This window comes from Elephas maximus, chromosome 9, assembly GCF_024166365.1.
Source record: "Elephas maximus indicus isolate mEleMax1 chromosome 9, mEleMax1 primary haplotype, whole genome shotgun sequence".
Classification (NCBI taxonomy): Eukaryota; Metazoa; Chordata; class Mammalia; order Proboscidea; family Elephantidae; genus Elephas; species Elephas maximus.
The window spans coordinates 18,216,853-18,239,561 of record NC_064827.1 but is presented as its reverse complement, the minus strand read 5'-3'; the positions used below and the strand labels follow the sequence as shown (position 1 = coordinate 18,239,561).

The following is a 22,709-nucleotide window of genomic DNA, read 5'->3' as shown; positions in this document are numbered from 1 at the left end:
TTCTTTTATCCGATGATGTTGTTCCAGTTCCTAGTGGTCCTCCTCGCAAAGTCGAGGTAGAGGCTGTCAACTCAACATCTGTTAAAGTCTCATGGCGCTCACCTGTGCCCAATAAGCAGCATGGCCAGATAAGAGGATACCAGGTGCATTATGTGAGGATGGAAAATGGTGAGCCCAAGGGCCAGCCCATGCTGAAGGATGTCATGCTGGCGGATGCCCAGGTAAGCCACTGAGGTTACCCACCTCTGTTTTTAGATGATACATTTATCTTAGCCCATATCTTGAAATGTGCCCAATTTTTAGTTTTAGACATGGCTGAAACCGTGTGCAAAATTCCAAATTTTTGGTTGCTAAACCACATTGATTTGCTCTTATCTTTTATCATCTTTATTAGTGTTGCCATCAAGTGATGAAGTGAATTGTAGTGAGATGACAATTAAGTCTGATTAAAAACATGTCACTGTTTTTAAAAAAAAAAAAACAGATACTCAACTCTCTACAGCTATAGCTAAGTTTGCATTTCTGACTTTAAAAACATGGGTGATTTAATCAAATCAAAGGGAAGAATCCTAAGCAGCACTTTTGCTGAGAGGATCTATTTTCTGCCGTGCTAAAATTGTTGGAACTAGGTTGATCTAATTTTTAAATGTATAACATCTTTCATTAAAGGATTTCTTATTTGGGGAAAGGTCTTCAGATAGTGTTTTTTATTTAATACTTCTTTAAAAAGCTCCATATTTGATGTAATTGTTTCACATACTAGAAAATGAAGATAATAATAATGATGATAAAAATATCAGAGTTTCCCAGAGGTTAAATGAGATCCCCTATATTGAGCCAAGTTAAGTATGAAGTGAGCAGTAAAGTATATGGGAAATTCTGCTGGTCCTGGGGTAGTGGTTTTCAACCATGGTTTCACAACCGTGTTTTTTAATCAGTTGTTTAAAACAGAACGTTGAAAATTATTTTCTTCATACATTAGAGGTGATTCAAGGGTAGACTCATAATAAATCCACTTGTATTCCACATATTTCCATGAAGGGAAGAGAAAGATTTAGAGTTGTAAGTGCTGGAGATATATATGTAAGCCACGGACTGCTTTACCTATGCCGCGTCCCTGGCGTTGGGAGGTTATGAATATTGGAGTGCTTTGCTTCCCAGCAAATTGGTGGCTGGGCAGAAGAAAAGAGGGTGGTTTATGAAAATTTGGGGGAAAAAATGAAATGAAATTCCCTTGTTTTATGTGAAAGTAAAAAAGATTATAAACCAAGCTGAGAACTCCGGCACCGGGGTGTCAAGATTTGCATTCTTGTCTCTGTGAAGATAAAAGGGTAAAATTCCTATGGCTCTATGGAAAGAAAGCATTAGCCCCAAAGTCTTAACATAAATCATTTCACCAAAGTGCTTGTGTTCGCTTCAGTGGCATCTGAAATATTCTCACTGAAGGCTATGGAGTAGTATCTCATTTATCTACCCCAAATCCAGATGTCTACTTTTGGCTTGAAGGCCACTTCTGTGAATTTAAGTGGAGATTCATAGTATTCCTTCAACACTGGAAAGTAGCCATTACCTTGCTTCTTATAAATATTTATTTGGTGCTACCAACAAAATGGAAAGTACTCATACTTTCAAATTAAGCCCTTGTGGACAATTTTTTTTTTAATTTCCAATTATGAAAAAGAAAATATGTTCATAATGCTTTGGTGTCTGCATTTGGTTCTTAGATATTTTATGTTACATAATACAGAACTGCAATTCTGTTTCCGTTTTTTTGGTAGAATGTAGTAGTTAATGGAGTTATATGGTACCAGATACCTTAAATGTCAGTTTAATCTTTTTTTCCTCCACTCTCTTCCGCTTTGGCTTTTCTTTATTAATTGCTGATTTTCCTGGGGTGTTTCTTGCCCGTCTAATATATTCTCTTTGACTGTTCATTGAAATTTCATTAAATCTTGCAGGACTTCATTGGGGCTATAAGATTTCAAAATTAATGAAAGATATCCATCTAAATAGGTGACTTGAATTAATTGTGTAACCTAAGAAAGAAGTCAAGATAAATGTTACAAAGTAGCATATGATTAGAACCATCAGCTTTCTGCTATGCCTTATTGGTTCATCTGAATGAACCACACGTTAAAATATATGTATGTGTCTTTATTAGTTGTTTTTAGTGTTAACAATACCAGAGCGTATTTAATCTCCCAGTTGGGGGTGGGTAATAGCAGCATAGTGGAAACCCTGGTGACGTAGTAGTTAAGTGCTACAACTGCTAACCAAAAGGTTAGCAGTTCAAATCCACCAGGCACTCCTTGGAAACTCTATGGGGCAGTTCTACTCTGTCCTTTAGGGTCGCTATGAGTCGGAATCGACTTGACAGCAATGGGTACAGTACGGTAATAGCAGCATAACATTATGCTCCTTGGAATTTGATAATGCCCTCTGCTTCAATTGCTTATTTTATTTTTTTCTTTTAATGTAAGGAGGGCAACATTGCCTTCTTAAAGCTACAAATTTCTCTTCATTTCTTTTTATTTTGTTTCCCCCTCCACCAAAAAACTTTTTAATCTCAATCAGTGGGAATTTGATGATACTACTGAACATGTGAGTAATGATTGACTGGTTTGTAAAGTCAGATTATGTATGCTTGTGTTTTCTTATACTTTTCTTTCACTTATTTGTGGTATGACATGGCAGTTTGCTCAGTTGCATGAATTAACAGCATATTTTTAATTATTTTCCCTATGTGGCACCCTTTTTTTTGTTGGTTTTTGTTTTGTGAAATTGGCATGGTGCTACTGATTGCATAAGTAATGTCATGGGCTCTTGCTCTTTGTTGTAATGGCTGCTACTAACCTTGCCTTTAGACACAGTCACAGGAAGTATGCTTAAAGTGGAGGCATCACAGGCTAGAGATATCAAGTTGTTTGATGTTGGGTGCTCATGAATCCTATTCCACGGTTTACGTATTCATGGATAACATGTAGTTCTGGCACTAATTAGCTCTCTTTAGAAGTGGCAGTTCCTTCACAAACCTCTGCAGACTTGAGTGAAACTGAATGAATCATGCCTAGAAACAGAGAGGATCACAGTGAGGGGAGGAAATATTTGTAAAATATCTGAGTGAATGTTTCTTAATGTTATTTATCGAGAGTGTCTTATGGATAAGGCACATGAGATATGACACCTGCCTTCTAAGTGCTTATAGTCTAGGTGGATAGGGAGGATGCAAACACCTGAAAGTTTCTGTAAAATACAAAAAAGAGATGACCTAAACCTATGTGTAGTGAATTATTAGCAAATGAGTGACATTGTTTTAGGAGCTCTGAGTCTGGAAACAGTAGACCAGGATGGTAGAAGTCTTGAAGCTTAGTTGAGAACTTAACACAAGTTGGGCTGGAATGGGTAAGAAAAGGCGTATGTAGGGGTTGTGTGTGTGTGTGTGTGTGTGTGTGTGCGCATGTGTGTGTCGTATGTTGCGGGACAAGAGTCGAAGCATATTTTTCAAAAGTAAGAATCCATAAGCAGTCACTGAGGCAGTCATTAGTGTGGTATATTCAGGTGACAATGAGCTTGCCCATATGACACAAAGGAGGGTTTCATGTAAGTAAGTTAGTGGTAAATAAGGCTAAAAGATGAATTATAGTATCATTATGTTAAAAAAAGAAAAAGCAAGTCTTGGTTTTATCACTAAATGAGGCAAAAAGTGTATCCATTCTGAGCCTTATTTAAGTTTCTCATTGTCATACTAAAAAGTGAGTCTTTATCTCTTCAGTACTGGAGAGATAAGAAAAAAATATTAAGGAGAGAAAAAAGGAAGATATCACTGTTTAAAGGAAAATGAAGGCTAGCAGGAGATATTCTTTCATTTGGTAAATAAATATTTATTCCCATAGTCCAGGGCTTCTGTTAGGAATTCTTGGTAATAAGATGGACAAGGTGACAGTTCTCTTGGACTTGATAGCGTAGCAGTGTTTTATAAACATTTTTGACCTTGACCCATAGTAAGAAGTACATTATACACCGTGACCCAGTGGGTTCATATCTGCATACACATATATATGTTTAACTGAAATCAAAGTTTTATAAAGCAATACTTTATATAAACTTGAATGTTTTGATTCAAGTCCATTCCATTTCTTTTTTTTTTCAGTTCTGTTCATGACTGGCTAAATTGATTCATGACCTACTAAATGGTTCATTTCCTGCAGTTTAAAGACCAGTGACTTAGTGGATGGATTGGAGAAGCAAGTAAAAAGAGCTCTTTTACTAATTTAGTCATAAAGTGATAAAAATTCAACAAAGTTGAGGCAGTGGAAATAAGAAAGGGACAGTTCTGACGAATATTTTAAAAGGATAGTTGACGAAAATTTACAGACTAATTGACTAAGAATATGAGGACAAGAAAGAAGTTAAAGACAGCTCGTAAGTTTTGAAGTTACCATTCATTAAAATATGGAGGTAAAGACAGGAAGTCAGCTTCTGGGAATGATGTTCAAACTTAAGTTGAACTTGAGATCATAGTGAACAGTCAAGGGAAAAAGTCCCAGAGATACTTAAAATGTATATGCCATTGGAGCAAAGGTGAGAAGTCAGGGCTAGAGATACATTTGGGAGATAGGAAGATAAAATTCTTTAAACTTTGGGAATGAATGCAATTTTTCCAGGACTAGAGAGAAGCATAGCAGATCGGTAAAAGCTGTGACTAAACCTCAGGGAGTGACAACATTCAACAGGCAGGGGCAAGAGGCGGAGAAGAGATGGAGCACAGGGAGACAAGGAGAATGAGGAACTGTAGCCATGATATCAGACATACCACCACATGGAAGACATTGAAACCACCAGGAAAGTGTGCTCACAGCTTAAAGCAGGCAAATGTAACCTAAGAGATGATATGATCAAGGCCAATAGAGGTGTGACCAACTAAGATTATACCACAGCTGATGACTTGACAAATTCCGGTTGTGTTACTTACACCATCCTTTAACAACCTGTGCAAAAGGATGGACACACACGGTTGATGCCAGTTTCATAAATGAGACACATAAATAAGGCTCAAAGTGGATAAGTTCCTTGCCACATTGTTGAGTGATAGAACCAAGACTTGCTTCTTTTTCCTCCTAGCCTTATGGCATGTTACAAAAACCTTGAAAACCATGATGTTGGAATTTACCCGTCACAATTTTTGGAGTAGCCAATGTGTCTACCATAATTTACAATACCGCTGTTGGTTGTTCGCTTGGTTTTTGTATTCTCTGTAATGTCGGTGAAACCATTCTAAAGTGCTGAAAATAAATTCTCTCTCCTAAATTTCATCTGTGCATCCGGCAGAATGGTATTTCCAATGGCTCTAGAAGATCATATCTGAAATTCTTGAATTTTTAAATTGATGATATTGTTATTGTTTAGAGAAAAGCACATTGTCAAGAAGCTTCCATATTTGGGATCAGATTCAACAATTGAGTTCCATGGTGCCCATTATGGCCTTGCACAGAAAAATCCTACTGTACTCACACAGTCAGATCCATTCACACTTAGCACTCATTCACATGGTCTTCAGATGTGGAAGACAATGACATGGTATATTTTCTTAAATGTGTCCGTATTCAATTTTGAAAACATAACTGTGCCAATAATCTGAAACAGCTTTGTATTGCTGTCTGTGTGTGTGTGTGTCTGTCTGTCTGTCCATAGCTATAAAGAAAATACCTAGAACACCTTAACAGCATGCTAAAGACTCATTTAACCTCCAATTTGGAGCATCAGTTCAAAGATCATCTGGTCTTATGACCATCCCAATTTTGGGCCCTTACTAAGAGAAAAGCGAGAGCTGTGGAAAATATTTTGTACATTTAAAGTTTTTAAATTAATCAAAATTCATTGAACATCTATCAGTGATGTGCTAGAACTCAAGTCCTGTTGCATCCTTTGGTTTTATGGCCTGCTGTACAAACCACCAGAAAATTCTCCTAGATGTGTGATGATTTTAGTTCATAACCTATCCAGTTAACAAGTAGTAAGTTACTTGAATCCTAGGAAATGTCTCCAGATACCTGGGTCCAACAGATATTTGGAAGAATACTTACGTGGTGATGAAACAGACTGCACTAGCGTTCATCCCATCGCCAGGCCAGACTCCAGTAAATGCATATAAATGCTTATAAAGAGCTTCCGGCTTAGAGTCACGGCTGGTTTATAGAGTGCTCAGTATGAGCCAGCCGTTGTTCTAAGTCTTCACCTGATTTAACTCATTTAATCCCCCAATAGCCCTTTGAAGTCCTATTATTATTGCAATTTTCAGCTGGGAAACTGAGGCGGGTGAGGGGGAGGATGGGGAAAGACACTTGCCGTTGATCACCAAGCTAGTGACTAAGCAGAGCCAGATTTAAATCCAAGAATTCAGGAAGTCTGGCTCCAGATTTCACACTTTTAACCACTACCCCAAAGAGCTGCCCCTCAGGATGGCTGAAGACCTCTTTTCAACGTGAGCATGAAAATAGATCATCCAGAGCATGAGCTGTGGAAACGAAGTCTCCAGTGCTTGGCATGGCTACAAGAGAATGTTTAAGCATGCGCAGAGTGCATACGATCTGACTTCCCCCCAGGGCATTCGTAGCGTGTTTTGAGTCAGTGTCATTTCACTGTGTCATTTCAGGACATGATCATATCTGGGCTACAACCTGAAACGTCCTACTCCCTCACCGTCACAGCCTACACCACCAAAGGAGATGGGGCTCGCAGCAAGCCCAAACTGGTGTCCACCACTGGGGCAGGTAACTGTGACTGTGCATATATGTTTTGAACGTGTACCTGATGACAATAATTCTAATTTTCCAAATGATATGGGTGGGTTCTACCAGGTCTTTATTTTAACAGAGTCAAAGTCACAATTAGAGTCAAAACTCCTGAATGTGGGCCGTATTTATTTATAATGCAGTGTTCCTAGATTTTATAAATGGACTACCATCAATGTTTGTGTTTTTGTAATAATGTAACTCAGGAGAAAGAAAAATAATTCCAGTATGTACTTTGCTGAAATTATTCATGTAGTCGTTCAACAAATATCCTTTGAACATCAACTGTGTCAGGTGCCTGGTGATACAGCTATTAACAAAACAGAAAAAGGTCCTGCCCTCATGAAATTTATTTTCTGGCCAGGACAAAGATAATAAACAAGTGGACGAATAACCAAAAACCAGTTGCTACCACGTCAGCTCTGACGCGTGGCTACCCTGTGTATGTCGGAGTAGAACTGTGTGCCATAGGATTTTCAGTGACTGATTTTTTAGACGTGGATCAGCAGCCCTTTCTTCTGAGGCACTTATGGGTGGATGTGAACCTCCAAACTCTCAGTTAGCAGCCAAGCACGTTAACGGTTCGCACCAGCCAGGGTTTCCCGTACACAGGTAGAAAAATGTCAGGAAGTGATAGGCTAAAAAATAAAGGTGTATAGGCATTAAGGGTTGAGCAGCCCCTAGAAGCTGTTTTAGAAAGAATACTTGGGGAAGATCTCTTAGAGGAAGGATACTTGAGCCAAGACTAGTATAATATGAAAGAACAAGTCCTATGAAAGTCTGGAGGGGAGATCATCTGTGCAGAGAAGCCACTCAATGCCTTCAGCCTTTCTCAACAGCAAACCTGCTAGAGGAGCTGCCACTTTGCACTAGATTGGTAATTTAGAGTTTTATCCTTTCATCGTTTTCTTCTCCTCACTCCTTACCGTAGGAATTCCAAAGAATCCAATTGCACAGAAAATGAGGAACAAAGAAAAATCAAGTTGTCGTTGTCAGTTGCCATCGAGTCAGTTCTGACTCGTGATGACCCCCTGTGTACAGAGTAGAACTGCACTGTAGGGTTTTCAAGGCTATGACCTTTTGGAAGCAGATTGCCAGGCCTGTCTTCTGAGGTGCCGCTGAGTGGGTTTGAACCACCAACCTTTTGGCTAGTCATGTCGAGTACTTAACCATTGTGTCACCAGGGGCTAATGAAAAAGCAAGAGGGCTAAAGAATATAAACTTGTTCATTCCTGAAGAACAAAGCTTCTTCAGTGTTCTTCAGCGTGGCTTTGGTGGGCTACTTTAGCAACAGCCAGCATGAGAGGAGACCTAACTTGTAAAACCAATAAATTAAGAGATAATTACAAGAGGATTCTCCTCCAATCCCTTTATGTAGCAATCTCTCATGAAACATTTGAACTGTGATTTGATTTACTCCCTCCGAATCACTTCTCCCACAACTTTTTAGGAAAACACCTCAATGTAAAGGCATAAAGCAAAGAACAGCTGTGATGTTGAGTGCTCTCCTGGGTGCCATGCTCACTGCCAAATTTGTCTAAATGTCATAAGATTTGCCTCGCACACATTCCGCCACCTGGAACTGCCTCAAGCAGGAGGATTACAGATGGCAAACTCCTTCAAGGCAGAATCTTCTGGGCTTGCTTTTTTTTTCTTTTCTTTCTTTCTTTTGCTTTTTTAAGAATACCAGAGCATCACACTGGTTCAGTGCCCTGCATGGAAGATCCATGTTCATTGGGGTAGTGGGGCCATGCTGACCATTTGGGTATGCAAGAACCTTTACTGGAACCTAGACAACCAGGGGTCAGCACCTGAAATTAATTCCCTAAATGAAGAAAATGCATTCACTTTACCCACATTTATTTTAAGAAAAGATCGCTATTGAGTCAATTATGACTAATGGCGACCTCATTGTCCTTGTTCCTAGAGTTTGTGACACAGTAGAACTGTGCTCCATGGGGTTTTCAATGGCCGTGATCTTTCAAGGCACTTTTGGGTGGGTTTGAACCTCCAACCTTTTGGTCAGTAGCCAAGTGCTTCGCCGTTGGCGCCAACCCAGGATTCTTATCCACATTTATAACTATGTCTTACTACTCCTGAGCTGTCTTACATGAAGCGTCAGACTCCATTTGTCCATAGATGGGGGCCCTGTAAGGTGGAGGAGAACATGGAGTATTTATAGCCAAGAAATGTGAATCCTAGCTAAAGGAATGGCTTAGTCTATTGTAGTGTCATAGAGACTAGCTCATCACTTTTTAGCCACCGTAAACCAAACCAAACCCACTGTCGCTGAGTTGATTCCGACTCATAGCAACTCTGTAGGACAGAGTAGAACTGCCCTATAGGGTTTCCAAGGCTGTAAATCTTTACAGAAGGAGACTGCCACATCTTTCTCCCATGGATCAGCTGGTGGGTTTGAACTGCTGACCTTTTGGTTAGAAGCCAACTGCTTAACCACTACACCACCAGGGCTCCTTTAGTCATCATACAGAAAGTTATTTAGGATTACGTATGTTATTCATATGTAGAATCCTTTTGGAATATCCATCCATAATTTCAGATCAGTTTTAATCTATGGAAACTTGGGTATTGAGGGAGCAAAGACTTGAAATTTAGATGCCTGCATACTTACTTTCTTGAGACCTCCCTCGCCACTGAGCCTGGGATGGAGGTGCCAGAATCCAGATGTAAAATGCCTTTAAGAGAAATGCTCTGGTTTTCCTTTGCTGCCAACCTACCAGCCAAAAAGCACTCCCTAGTCATGGTTTATTCCCTTGCAATCAGTGAACACATTAATTCATTTTGTTTTATATGCTCTTACAAAAAAATCCTCATGTATTTATATGACTGTGAAGAATTACTGAGTTTATCTCACAGATGTGAGCTCCTAATAACCACAATTACAAGGGTATTTAGTTACAATTCCCATGGAGAATTCAGGAATTCTCATAAAACTTTCTTCTATTAGTAAAATTGCTGATTGTGGGATATGTTTATTTATGATACCTTGTCCCTTTTTTCTTTTTTGTCCCTAGAGTTTGTAAATGACCATGTCTTTGAAACAAGCATTCAGGTTAAAACTTAAGCAATCCATGTGGAATTCATGTAACCTGAGGGATGCTTCGAAATAAAATGTTAGCTTTTATGTTTCAGTGATTGTGACGTTTTTGTAGTTGCTTTGTTAATATTCCCATCGCTCTATAGCATAATAATTGCTTTGCTGCCTGAGGCCTTGAGGTTTAAGGCAACCCAGTAAATTCATTGGTTTGAAATTTTCTGTTTATCTATTTTTACACGCATTTCAGTTCTGTACTGGGCAGCTATGTTTAAGAATGATCGAAAAGATGACTATTACACAGAGAGTTTGGAAATAATAGGTTTGGGCCAATCAATTGTGATTGTTGCTGCTTAGATGCTAGACTAATTGGATGCTAAGCTTAGAGCCGTTGGGAAGGAGAGCCTCGGTTGATCTCCAGTGATTGCTTTTGCTAAGATGAGGGCGAGGGTAGCAGCACATTTGTACTATTTCTGAAGTCCCAAATGTCTTATAGAAAGAAAGACTATAAGAAGGGAATCCGAAGAGTCAAAAAGGCAAAAGAGAGAAGAGTTTATGTGTCATGACATAAGTTACAGTTAGATTATTTCCTTTGTAGTTGAGATTTCCTGCTTCTTTCCCTATGTTCGTGAAGACACTCTGGATGACCTCCAAGTCCCCTTCAGCAGTTGTTTAAGGCTCCTCATCTTGCAAACCTTCCAGCTCCATTGCTGGAGTCGGTAGAACCATTGACTCTACCACTGGAATGGCTTTTAAAAATGGTCCACACAATGACCCTAATGCATTGAGAACATTGAATCTCACACTACCTACAGCACCCTAGACCTCATGTCTTCATTTCCCAACTAGAGTTTGCATTTATTAGAGGACATGGACCCTGCTGTATCCACATCTGTTTTCCCACCCAGACGTTTTTGTGCTGGTGTACAGGTATTTGTACAATGTGGATGTTTGGCAAATATTTCTTATATAAAGAGTTTGTGGAATCTAGAAAAGGACTAGTTTCATTGCAAATATATGACATTTTGGAGAAATATTTTTTAACCATCTGTGCAGCGATATAGAACTCCCCTTGTTCCTTTTCTTGTTTTTATTCTCTGTATTACTCCCTGGGTGAACAATACAACCACCCCAGAACCTTACCCAGAGCTAGTCATCTCTCTGTTATTCACATACTCATAATAAGTTTAGATATCCCTTCATGTTGCCAGCGACATTGGGAGCTCTTTCTCTACCTGCCTCAGCATATGATTCTTTCCTGAATCCTACACTTGTGCTTCTTGGTACTTCCAGGTTGGTTGTCTCATAGTTTTCAGGCTTATAGAAACTTCTGCCAGAGAAAGGAATGACTGGTATAGGCCTGGCAACAGAGAGCAGACTAGGATGATCCTGAACAATAGTAGGAACTGGTAGATCAGAACTGGCACTAGTATTTCAAGGGTATTACTTTGATCTCATGATTCAAGCCCACAAGGCTTTATATCCCAGAAAAGAAAGCATATGCCAGCATCAGAAAACAAAAGGCAATGATCCAATTTAAGCTTTATCTACCACAGGAGAATAGATGCACAGTTTCAAAAGTCATAGTTCTTTTGTGTGTGTGTATGAGAGAGAGAGAATTTATGTTATATTTCTCCAAATTTTTACCATAGCAGTATTATAAGTAGAACAACAGATAATCATAAAAGTACGTATAAATGGCTAATATTGTTAGAATACAATTTATATTTATGATGTGTAACAATAAATTTTTAAAGCTGTGTTATTTATCCCACCTTACATGCATCTTTACAAAAGAATACACAGTATACATACTGCTATGCAGTCCTTTGGAATGAGAATTTTAGAATATTTTAACAAAATATATCATCCTTGGAGAATATTGAGACCTGATAATTATATATCTACCCAGTAGTTTTAAATGGGTTTTATTCACTGAAGAATGTGTTCTCTGCTGAAAGCCCTATTTCACCATGGATTTTTCTCAGCAGAGACTTAAGTGTTTCATTCTGGGCACCATCACTGATGTTTTAATAGGAAAAGCATTTAAATGTTTTACATTCGTAAAAGGAAATTAAGAATGTCTACCAGTGTCAACCTTAAAGAGATATTTTAAAATGAAAATAATTTTAAATATTCTTAAAATGAAAGTAAATGGGAAGATCCAAGCATTCTCCAGTTTATGAATGGATTGTATTTGTTAAGTTTGTTAAGTTGGTTGAAAAGATCTCTAAGTTCACTTTTCCCTGAGAAAACATAGTGTACATGGTGGTTTGGTTCCTGAGCCAGCGTTCTACATACAATGTATGTAACTGCCATCACAAATATCAGGGACATTCTTCTTATGCTGTATTAGCTGCATATGGGAATTTACATGAACCTAACAAGATGTGACACAAGCAAAGCCCTTGTACCACTGGTTAAGGATAGAGATGTATCTTGGGCAAAGCACATCACCACTTGGGTCTCAACTTTCTGAAATATAAAGTGACTGTGTCAACCAGATCAACTGTAGGTTAATATTCTCTGTATTGTCTCATTCTTTTCTATTTATTTTCCTTTAGTATCATGTCCATGATACTATTTTTTTTTTTGTCCATCATTTCTCCTCGTTCTTTTAAAATGATTAGTTTTGGGTTCTGGTGATACTATCTTCTCTTTCCCTGTCTCACCCCTTTCCAAAGAGATCCCTGGCTCTGTGTTATGTATTAGTGCCTTGCTCTTTGGATTCCTGAAACAGTTGCCTCCCCATCTTTAAAATATGGCAGATGTAGTAAGGCACTGCACAAGTAGATCAGAACTCTTCGCAAGTATCTCAAACATATCTAACTTTAAATAAATAAATTCTATACTCATCAAGGAAACCCTGGTGCAGTGGTTAAGAGCTACAGCTGCTAACCAAAAGGTTGGCAGTGCGAATCCACCAGGCGCTCCTTGGAAATCATGTGGAGCAGTTCTACTCTGTCCTATAGAGTCACTATGAATTGGAATCGAGTAGACAGCAATGGATTTGGTTTCGTTTTGGGTTATACTCATCAAAAATAACCCCTGACAACAAAAAGCTTAATATTCTGATTATTCACAGTTATGATTAATGTGAATGGAATATAAACCATTGTGCTAAGACTTTTGCATGCATTGCATCATTTAATATTCACAACAGCAACATGAAGTAAGTCTTTACGTAAGCCCCATCTTACAGCTGAAGAACTTGATGAGGATTTTTATGAATGGTACAGACAAAAAGTGCAAAGTAGATGCACAGTGAGTCAAAGCGATGTCATTTTGTGCAGTTTTTTTCTAATTTTGAAGCAACAGGAAAATATAGTTAAATATTTCAACTATGGATTCAGGCAGATGTGGGTTTGTCTTATGGCTTTCTCACTTACTAGACAGCTGACCTTGGACAGTTCTATACCTCTCCAGGTCTCATTTACTTATTATCTTAAATGGGGATGATGATAATAACTAATTGGAGAGTGTAGTGAGGAGTGAGAATTATAAGTCAAATGAGATACTATTTGTAATGCTCTTATCCCAGGGCCTGGTACACTGCATATACTTAAAAAATAAATATTTGTTATAATTATCATTCTTATTAGATGTGTCTAATTGACTAACCTTTATTCAGATTCATTTCTCTGTGGATTGAAGCTTTATTTGTAAGGTTTGAGTGTGAAGATGTTAAACAATACCTTTAAATCATTGTTTCAGTAAGAATCTCTGTTATGTGTCAGTTGTCATATACTAATGAGGCATTGGAGGGTCAGTGGTAGAATTCTTGCCTTTCCTGTGGGAGACCCAAGTTTGATTTCTGGCCAGTGCACCTCATAGGCAGCCACCATCCGTCATTGGAGGCTGTGTGTTGCTATGATGGTGAACAGGTTTCAGCAGAGCTTCCAGACTAAGATGGACTAGAAAGAGACGCCTGGTGATTTACTTCGAAAAATCAGCTGATGAAAACCATACAGATCATGATGGTCTGATCCATGACAGACCAGGCAGTGTTTTGTTCTCTTGTGCATGGGGTTGCTATGAGTCACGAGCTGACTCAAAGCCAGCTAACACTGCAGCTATCGAATTCTAATATCTCAGTCTCCCTTAAAGAATAAAAGAGGGAGCATATTTCCACACTCAAACATACGGGGTTGCCGTGAATCAAAATCAATTCAGTGGCAACTAGTTTGGGCTTTTTTAATTGTACTGTTATATGGACCAACCCTTGGGATTTTTTGTTTGTTTTTAAAATAAAGAAATGGGCATGCCAGTTTAGTGGCATTCCCACTCAACCATGGCAGAACTATGAACAATTGTACCAGTCAGCCTGACCACTCCCTCATATGTGCTCCAGTTCCAGGGAAACCCCGGCTCGTGATCAACCACACTCAGATGAATACTGCCCTCATTCAGTGGCACCCACCTGTGGACACATTTGGACCCCTTCAGGGCTACCGGCTTAAATTTGGCCGCAAGGATATAGAGCCACTCACGACTCTTGAGTTCTCTGAGAAGGAAGATCATTTTACAGCTACAGACATCCACAAGGGAGCATCATACATCTTCAGGCTCTCAGCCAGAAACAAAGTGGGCTTTGGGGAGGAGATGGTGAAGGAGATTTCGGTTCCAGAAGAAGTCCCAGCTGGATTCCCTCAAAACCTCCACTCAGATGGCACCACTTCAACCTCCGTCCAGTTATCTTGGCAGCCACCTGTCCTGGCAGAGAGAAATGGCATTATCACCAAGTATACACTTCTCTATAGGGATATCAACATCCCACTTCTTCCAATGGAGCAGCTTATTGTTCCAGCTGACACCACTATGACACTCAGTGGCTTAAAACCAGATACCACATACGATGTAAAAGTACGTGCTCACACGAGCAAAGGGCCCGGGCCATATAGTCCCAGTGTCCAGTTCAGGACACTGCCTGTGGATCAAGGTAGGATTTGTCTGCTTCTGGCCTTCCTCCTTTAAAGGAATGTCGGTCTTTGGAAATCAGTATGTTGAAGCTATAAATAGCTGATCGGACCATTCATATTGATAGGTTCAGCAAAAGCGCAAAGGTAAAGTATGTAAACCCTAATACGTTTTGGATGCCTTAGATTTCAGTTATAGAATGCCAACCGAGTCTGGCTGACAGCACCCAATGTCCTCAGGTAAGGAAAGCACAAGGTAGTTGGCTGAACTGGAGAGACAGGAGAGATCTTTATGAGAATGGAGTGTTAAAATGAATGCTCTAAGCAGGTAGGCAAATCACACTTCTCTCTCTGCTCAATGTAGACAGCCTCTAGCTTAAATCCAATGGTCCATGATGGAGAAGGATAGGTCATACATCTTTAGAAATAGTTTCAATGCACTGTTTTTCCTTTTCCAGCAGTGTTTGCAAAAAATTTTCATGTCAAAGCAGTAATGAAGACTTCAGTGTTGCTGTCTTGGGAGATTCCAGAGAATTATAATTCTGCCATGCCTTTCAAAGTAAGTTGTTTCCTAATTTGCAAGATATCGCGGGTAAAAGTGGAGGGGGCAATTCAGCTGCGTAAGTTATTTGCACAGCTTGCAGACCACTTTGATTTGGCCAAATTTGCCTGCTGTTTTCATTAGTAACTTTCACGTAAGAGACTGACTATGGTGCTTTGGCACTGTGACTTTCCCGCTCTAATGAGGGAAAGGGTTAAATTCAAGGCTGATACTATTTGTAGGTCACCTAGTACTTCCAACTTGCACTCCTTAATCCTGAGCAAAGTGCTTTTCTTTATCCACCAAAGAATGAACTTTCCTACCTATTTAAAATGCAGTATCCCAGAAGTATTTGAATTTATGTCTTGGCCTGAATTCATCGTACATTTTAAGCTCTGGTTTGCCATTGAGAGATGTTAGCAAGAAGTACAAATTTATGAAATGAGTATAAAAACATTGTCGAAAGTAAAAACATACTTAGGAGCAGGCATGGAAACCTTCATTGAAAAAAAGTGATGTGAATAATATTTTAAAAATCTAGAACCTTTTTTGCATAAACTCCATTAAGATCACATACAGCTGACAGGCCATGTGTTGTAAAACAATTGCACATTTCTTTCTTGTGCATTTAGAGAGACTTAGAAACATTACGTAATGACATAGTAAGAACTACAAGGAAAATTGATGTAATCTCTGCAGTCGTGAACACTTGCGGGTTAGCCCCAAAAACCAGACCCCTGGCTGTTGAGTGGATTCTGACTCATAGTGACCCTATAGGACAGAGTAGAACTACCCCATAGGTTTCCAAGGAGCGGCTGGTAGATTCAAACTGTTGACCTTTTTGGTTAGCAGCGGAGCTCTCAACCACTGCGCCACTGGAATCGCCCAAAATTCAAATGGATCTCATAGGTACTTTCTATTAGCAAGTGCACATTGGTTTAGAAAATATATTTTACCTCTTTGATAATCAGACCTCTCTGCTTGGCTGTATCTCTCTAGATTCTCTACGATGATGGGAAAATGGTAGAAGAGGTGGATGGCCGAGCCACACAGAAGTTAATTGTCAACCTGAAGCCTGAGAAATCGTATTCGTTCGTGCTAACAAATCGTGGGAACAGCGCTGGTGGGCTTCAGCACAGGGTCACTGCAAAGACTGCCCCAGATGTACTACGTACCAAGCCTGCCTTCATTGGGAAGACCAACTTGGATGGCATGATTACTGTGCAACTGCCCGAAGTACCTGCAAACGAGAACATAAAGTAAGTTGAAGGGTTGGGGCTGATGGAGAGAATTGCAGGTAAGCAAGAAATGAAAGTTACATCTCAGCGTTATAGTTGTAATAAAACGATATATTCCTTCCTATATATATGGAGTGAAAGAATCTTCTGCATAAACACATAGTTCTGATGTTGAGGTTCTGTTGCACTGGATTTTGGTGTTCATTGCAACACAAATAGTCATTTATTTAGCACACGCTGAATGTTTTCTGTGCCAGGAATGATGTTATTGAGAAGATAGAAAGACAAATAAAGCATGGTTCTTACTGTAAAGGAGTTTAAATTATAATATATGGAATAAGGTGATTATTTAAATAATATTTGGCAAAATTTATTATAATCGTGAGGAAGTCTTGCTCAGTACTATTGGGTCAGAAACTTTCAGAAATGAGATAAGCAAAAGCATTATATTACAGATTTTTTTTTATGTGCATTGAAGGATAGGAGAAATTTCAACAATTAAAAATTGAGAATGACATTGGAAACAACATGAAACTTAGAAAATGCAGGATTTCTCATTTGGATGAAACACAGTGTAGAGACCGATGGGACTGAAGTGGAAAATTAAATCCAGTCAATTAAGTAGTTTGTCCAAAGATGTAGAACTAGTTGGTAGCAGAGTCAGTACAAGAAAAAATACTCAACAAATTTTATTAGTTACCAGTACCATGTGGACCCCAGGGAATAAAACAGGAAGAAGGCTTGTCCCAGTGTTCATAGAATGGGGGATAGAGAGAAGCAGACAGACGTAATAAATGTTAATGGTAGAGTTATGCTAAGCCAGAATAGGGTGGGTAAAGGAAGGTTTCTGACTTTAATCATGAGGGACCAATAGGAGGTATACAAAGAATCAGAGGGAGAAGATTATATGCAGGGGAAGCTGTATGCAAAGGCCCAGTATTAAAGGAATCAAGTGATTCCATAAGGCTGGAATACAGAATGCCCAAGGAAGAGTGATGGGAGAAGAATGAGAGAGGTGTATGAGAACCAAGTCATGTTCTGTCTTATAGACCATGGAAATGCATAAAAGTTCTTTATGCAAGAGAGTGGTGTGATGCCATTTGTATAATACCCACATATTCCTCTCCACCATTTTAGAAATGATTTATTAAGAATCTACTGCATGGTAAGCACTGTGCTACATGCTTGGGTTGAGACTAGACCCTTTCTCAGTTGTCTTATCCCACACCATCAAGTTTAGATGAAACTTGCTTTGAAAGGTTTGAAGGTCAAGCAGAGGCATTTATACATAGTTCATGGATCCTTAGGGCCTTAAAGGTTGGGGGAAAGCTGGTGATCTGATTAGAACAGTTCTTCAGGAAGATGGCTCCAGACATCACCTGCTGGATGGATCGAAGCACGTAGAGATAGCCACAGAGAAAGCTGTTGGGAAGTCATTGCATAGTTGACTCTAGACAAATAACAAGATTCTGAAGTGAGACGGCGATGGTGGAAATAGAATGTGAAGCCCGATACGAGATCTGTAGAGTTTGGAACCTGTGTTCATGAAGGGATCAAGGCAAAGGAATATGTTATAGATGTCTCTGAGGGTTGAGCTTGTATGACAAAAGGAATGGTGCTAAAGGGTGAAAATCAAGAGGAAGATGATGAGTTTAATTGCAGATATATTTTACATGAGTTGTTAGTGAAATATCCAACTGAAAATGATGAAATAATAGGAAAAGAGTATGAATTGATGGACTTTTATATTGACCACCACTAAGCACTAACTTTCTGTGGGAGAACAGATGTAGAATATGATAATATAAATGGGGTGACTACTGACAAGTACTGTGGAACCATAAATGCAAATTTTTAGCCCAACTTGGGTATCAGGGGAGGCATTCTGAGGAAGCTAATCTGAGTCTTGAAGGAGGAAAAAGATTTAGAATGATAAAAGAATGGGAAAAATATGGACTATAAATGTAGTGCATTAAAAAAACTAAACGGAAAAATATGGACTAAGTTCAGTGCATAAAAAAACACTGTATTCAGCAGAGAGCACATTTATTATTTAGTTAGTTTTCCAGACTTTATTTATAATAATAAGTTATCTTTACAGGCTGTTTACCAAATTGGCTTGATGAAAAGTGTTGGCCATAATTGGGAAATGGTGTTTTAGTATGTTGGTGGTAGACTTTAGTTTCATTTTCCAACTTCTGCCTGAATTGAGAATATTGCCCAATGTATTCTATGTCTCTTAGTGTTTTTCTTTAGCTCCAGTTTTTTCCCATTGTTTGATTTATGTACTTTCACCTACTGTATTGAAATGGGAGTCAGGGAAAAGGGACAGAACTGGGAGCAAAGAAGAGGAGAGACCATTATGAAGCAGAAAAAGAAAGTAAACTACCATGGAAAAAATAAATGTGTTCTAGAAATGAATTAAGGATTCTCATAAATATATTCTAGCCACTCCAGGGGGAAGAAAAGTGTGAAAGACTAAATGAGGAAAGGATTTGAGTGGGAAAAGTATAAGAACCATAGGAAATGAAAAGCAAGTCTCCTGGTAGCCAAAAAACCTTAGATAATTTATATTTACTGGGTTTCTTATGGAGCCCTGATAGCGCAGTGATTAAGTTTGGCTGTAAATCTTAATGCTGGGTGTTCAAATCTACCAGCTGCTCTTTGGAAACCCTACGGGGCAGTTCTACTCTATCCTATGGGGTCACTATGAGTCAGAATTGACCCAACTGCAAAGGGTTTGATTTGGGGGTTTGGTGCTTCTTAAAGGAGCCCTGGTGATGGCAGTGGTTAAGCACTCAGCTGCTAACCGAAAAGTCGGTAGTCTAAACCCACCATCCACGCCACAGGAGAAGGTTGTGGCTGTCTGCTTCCATGAAGATTTACAACTTTGGAAACCCTATGAGGCAGTTCCGCTCTGTCCAGTAGGGTAGCTATGAGTCGAAATCGACTTGATGGCAACAGGTTTTTTTTTTTAACAGGGGCTTCTTAAAGGCGGGACAGCTTAAAGTTTCCCATCCTGCCTCCTAGGTCAGTTCATGTGGCAGTGAGCAAGTATATGAGAACTCTGTGGCATGCTGTGGGGTTTGCCCTAGTTGGCCAGTTTAGAACGTTAGAAAGGATCCTAGCTTTTTGTTCCGTATTCTATGGTAGAAAGGAGAGAGAAAGTAGAACTGACTGCAGAGCTGTGTTGCTAACTATTAATTAGGGAAAAGCTGTCTGGAAGAATGCCTGCAATATATTTTATAGCAAAATGCAATTTTGGTGATCGAAGGCTATTTTGTTTATGGATTTCATCCAAGACAATTTAGAGGTCTTGATCCCTACCCGTCAGCTTCTCACCTTCTCAGAACAAAAGTGTTTCTTGTAAATGTAATGGCAGTGGTATATCCTTGCTTCTGTTTTCTATCATATTGGGTTCTTGGGGTTTCTGTGTGGAAAAGCAAGGAAGCTTCTCCCCCAAAGGAAAGACTCAGTTTCTCATGAAATATCCATATGGGTCCTATGGGTGCTACCACAGTGATTCTGTGGTGCTTTGGCCTTCTATTTGAATCAATTTGGAGGCTGAGGGTCAGTCAGAAAATCTACCAATGCCACTGTTCTTCCAAAGCAAATTGTGGTGGCAGGGGAGACTTGCGTGACTTTTCAGAGCAGGATTTTACTCTGGGTGGGGATAAAAAAATGTAGCACACAGATTGTACTGAGAGAAAAAGTTACCAGGAGGCATCACCTGTAAATTAAATTCATGGCAACTGTTTCGATCTGTGTTCCCCAAAAATGTGTGTCAACTTGGCTAGGCCGTGATTCTCAGTATTGTGTATCCAACATTTTGTCATCTTATGTGATTTTCCTATGTTGTTGTAAATGCTACATCTATGATGTTAATGAGGCAGGATTGAAGCAGTTATGTTAATAAGGCAGGTCAATCTACAAGATTAGGTTGTATCTTGAGTCAACCCCTTTTGAGATATAAGAGAGAATCTAGCAGAGAGACAGAAGGACCTTATACCACCAAGAAAGTAGTGCCAGGAACAGAGCTCATCCTTTGGACCCAGGGTCCCTGCGCTGAGAATTTCCTAGACCAGGGGAAGATTGATGACAAGGATCTTCCTCCAGAACTGGCAGAGAGAGAAAGCCTTCCCCTGGAGCTGGTGCCCTGAATTTGGTTTCTAGCCTACTAGACTGTGAGAGAATAAAGTTGTTTGTTAAAGCCATCACTGTGGTATTTCTGTTATAGCAGCGCTAGGTGACTAAACAGCAACCATTTTCTGTTCATGAAAAATGAAAATGAAGAATAAAAGTATTTTTTTGAAATTTTAAATACCTTTGGTTTTATTTGGAGCCCTAGTAGTACACTGGTTAAGAACAACAGCCGCGAAACCAAAGGGTCAGCAGTTCAAATCCACCAGCCTTTCCTGGGAAATCCTGTGGGGCAGTTCTACTCTGTCCTATAAGATCGCTATGAGTCAAAATTGACTTGGTGGCAACTGATTAACAAATATAGTTTTATTAATTTGGTTTTCAGGTTCTTTATGTTTTGTTCCTTTAAAAAAAAAAAAAAAAAAGATATTCCTGGAACCATGGCTACCAAGTTGCTTTGTAAAATTTTGGACTACTACTAGTAGTTTAATAAGGAATAATTCATTTGTCATGTTTGTTGATTGAAGTAGGAAAGCCTTAAATTTTATAATACATTATAATTCACTGAAGATATTAGAATGTTTTATCTAAGCTTCATAATAACCTTCTGAGAACTCAGGGATGGATTATCAAATAAGCTTACTTGTGGTTACTTATTAATCTATGGTGCACCATTTCACCTGTAGTTTTTTTTTTTTAACCACATTTTTCAGGTTATGTGGTGAAAAACAGGTGAAATGGTGCACTACGGATTAGTACCGTGCTTAGTGTGAGCTCGTGTGTACCTTGCTTACTGGTTAATCTGCCCCTGTGTGAGGTGGGTCGTCTCCTTTCCATTTACAGGGGAGCAAAGTGAGGCCCAGAGATACTCAGTGGCCTAGCCATGATCATACAGCTGATACTAATGACAGGTAACACCGTTAGGGGCTTACTGAGGGCCAGGTGCCGTTCACAGCACTTCACGCCCGTTAACTAATGTAACCCTCACAGGGGGGTGATCCTCACTTCACAGATGAGGAGGTTAGGAAGTGGACTGACTTCCTATCACACAATAGCAGAACCAGAGAGAAGGGATTTGAACCCAGGCAGTCTGGCTCCAGAGCCCACGTGGTGAACCAAAGCCGCTCCCCTGTGACCACAAAAGGTACTGGACAAATCAGGACAGCTTTTCCTGGGCAGTTGCTAAACAGTTAAGATCTCTGCAACAGCTAGGCCAGACAGAACTGCCTGAACAAACCTTAGAATTAAGAACGGTCAGACACATCTGCGTGGCCACAGCTCGTGGAAATGCATGGCCACTGTCATCGAGCAATCAGATCAGCAAGTTGCTGTAAGAATTTAGAGGAGAGGCAAGGGAAAAGTTTCCTCCTGGTCCGATTATCATTCCACCATTTTACAGATGAGAAAATTGAGGCTTAAAAAAATTTAACTTACCTGACAGTGCAGCTAAAAAGATTCAAACCAAAACCAGTTGCCATCCAGTGCACTGTGACTCACGGCGATCTCGTGGGTGTCAGAGTAGAACTGTGCTCCAGAGGGTTTTCGGTGGCTAATTTTTCAGACATAGATCACCAGGCCTTTCTTCTGAGGCACTTCTGGGTGGACTTGAACCTCCAACGTTTCGGTTAAATTTTGCATCACCCAGGAACTTCAAAAAAAAAAAAAAAAAAAGATTTAAAGCCTTGATTTAAACACAGGAACTGGAGGGATCATTCAACCTGTTTTTGGTTTTTCTATGTAAATTAGTTTGTTTTATATGTGTGTGTGTGTGTGTCAAAAATTATGCAAGGACTGGCATTCATCATTAAACTCTGAGACAGATCTTAGTATTTCTTTTAAATAACCAGTTTGAGAACGCTAATAAGACCATAACCAAATCCATTGCTGTTGAGTCAATTTCAACTCATCTTGACCCTATAGGATAGAGTACAGCTGCCCCATAGGGTTTCCAAAGCTCCTTTACCACGTCTTTTCAGACCACATCTTTCTTCCGAGGCTGGTGGGTTCAGCAGCTGAGCACTTAAGCAC

At 39.4% G+C, this 22,709-nt stretch overlaps 1 protein-coding gene across 5 annotated transcripts in view; it reads left to right on the top strand.

Moving 5' to 3' along the window:
• Positions 1-22,709, top strand: part of PTPRD (protein tyrosine phosphatase receptor type D) — a 591,083-nt gene that overhangs the window by 396,478 nt on the left and 171,896 nt on the right. For 2 of the 5 annotated variants that reach the window (XM_049896352.1, XM_049896356.1), the window contains exons 12-17: positions 28-221; positions 2,575-2,601; positions 6,653-6,770; positions 14,198-14,785; positions 15,221-15,321; positions 16,303-16,562. In XM_049896352.1, the coding sequence (XP_049752309.1) occupies positions 28-221; positions 2,575-2,601; positions 6,653-6,770; positions 14,198-14,785; positions 15,221-15,321; positions 16,303-16,562 (1,288 nt within the window). The remainder of the gene's footprint in view (positions 1-27; positions 222-2,574; positions 2,602-6,652; positions 6,771-14,197; positions 14,786-15,220; positions 15,322-16,302; positions 16,563-22,709) is intronic. The other 3 variants (XM_049896353.1, XM_049896355.1, XM_049896354.1) reach the window with 3 other exon arrangements.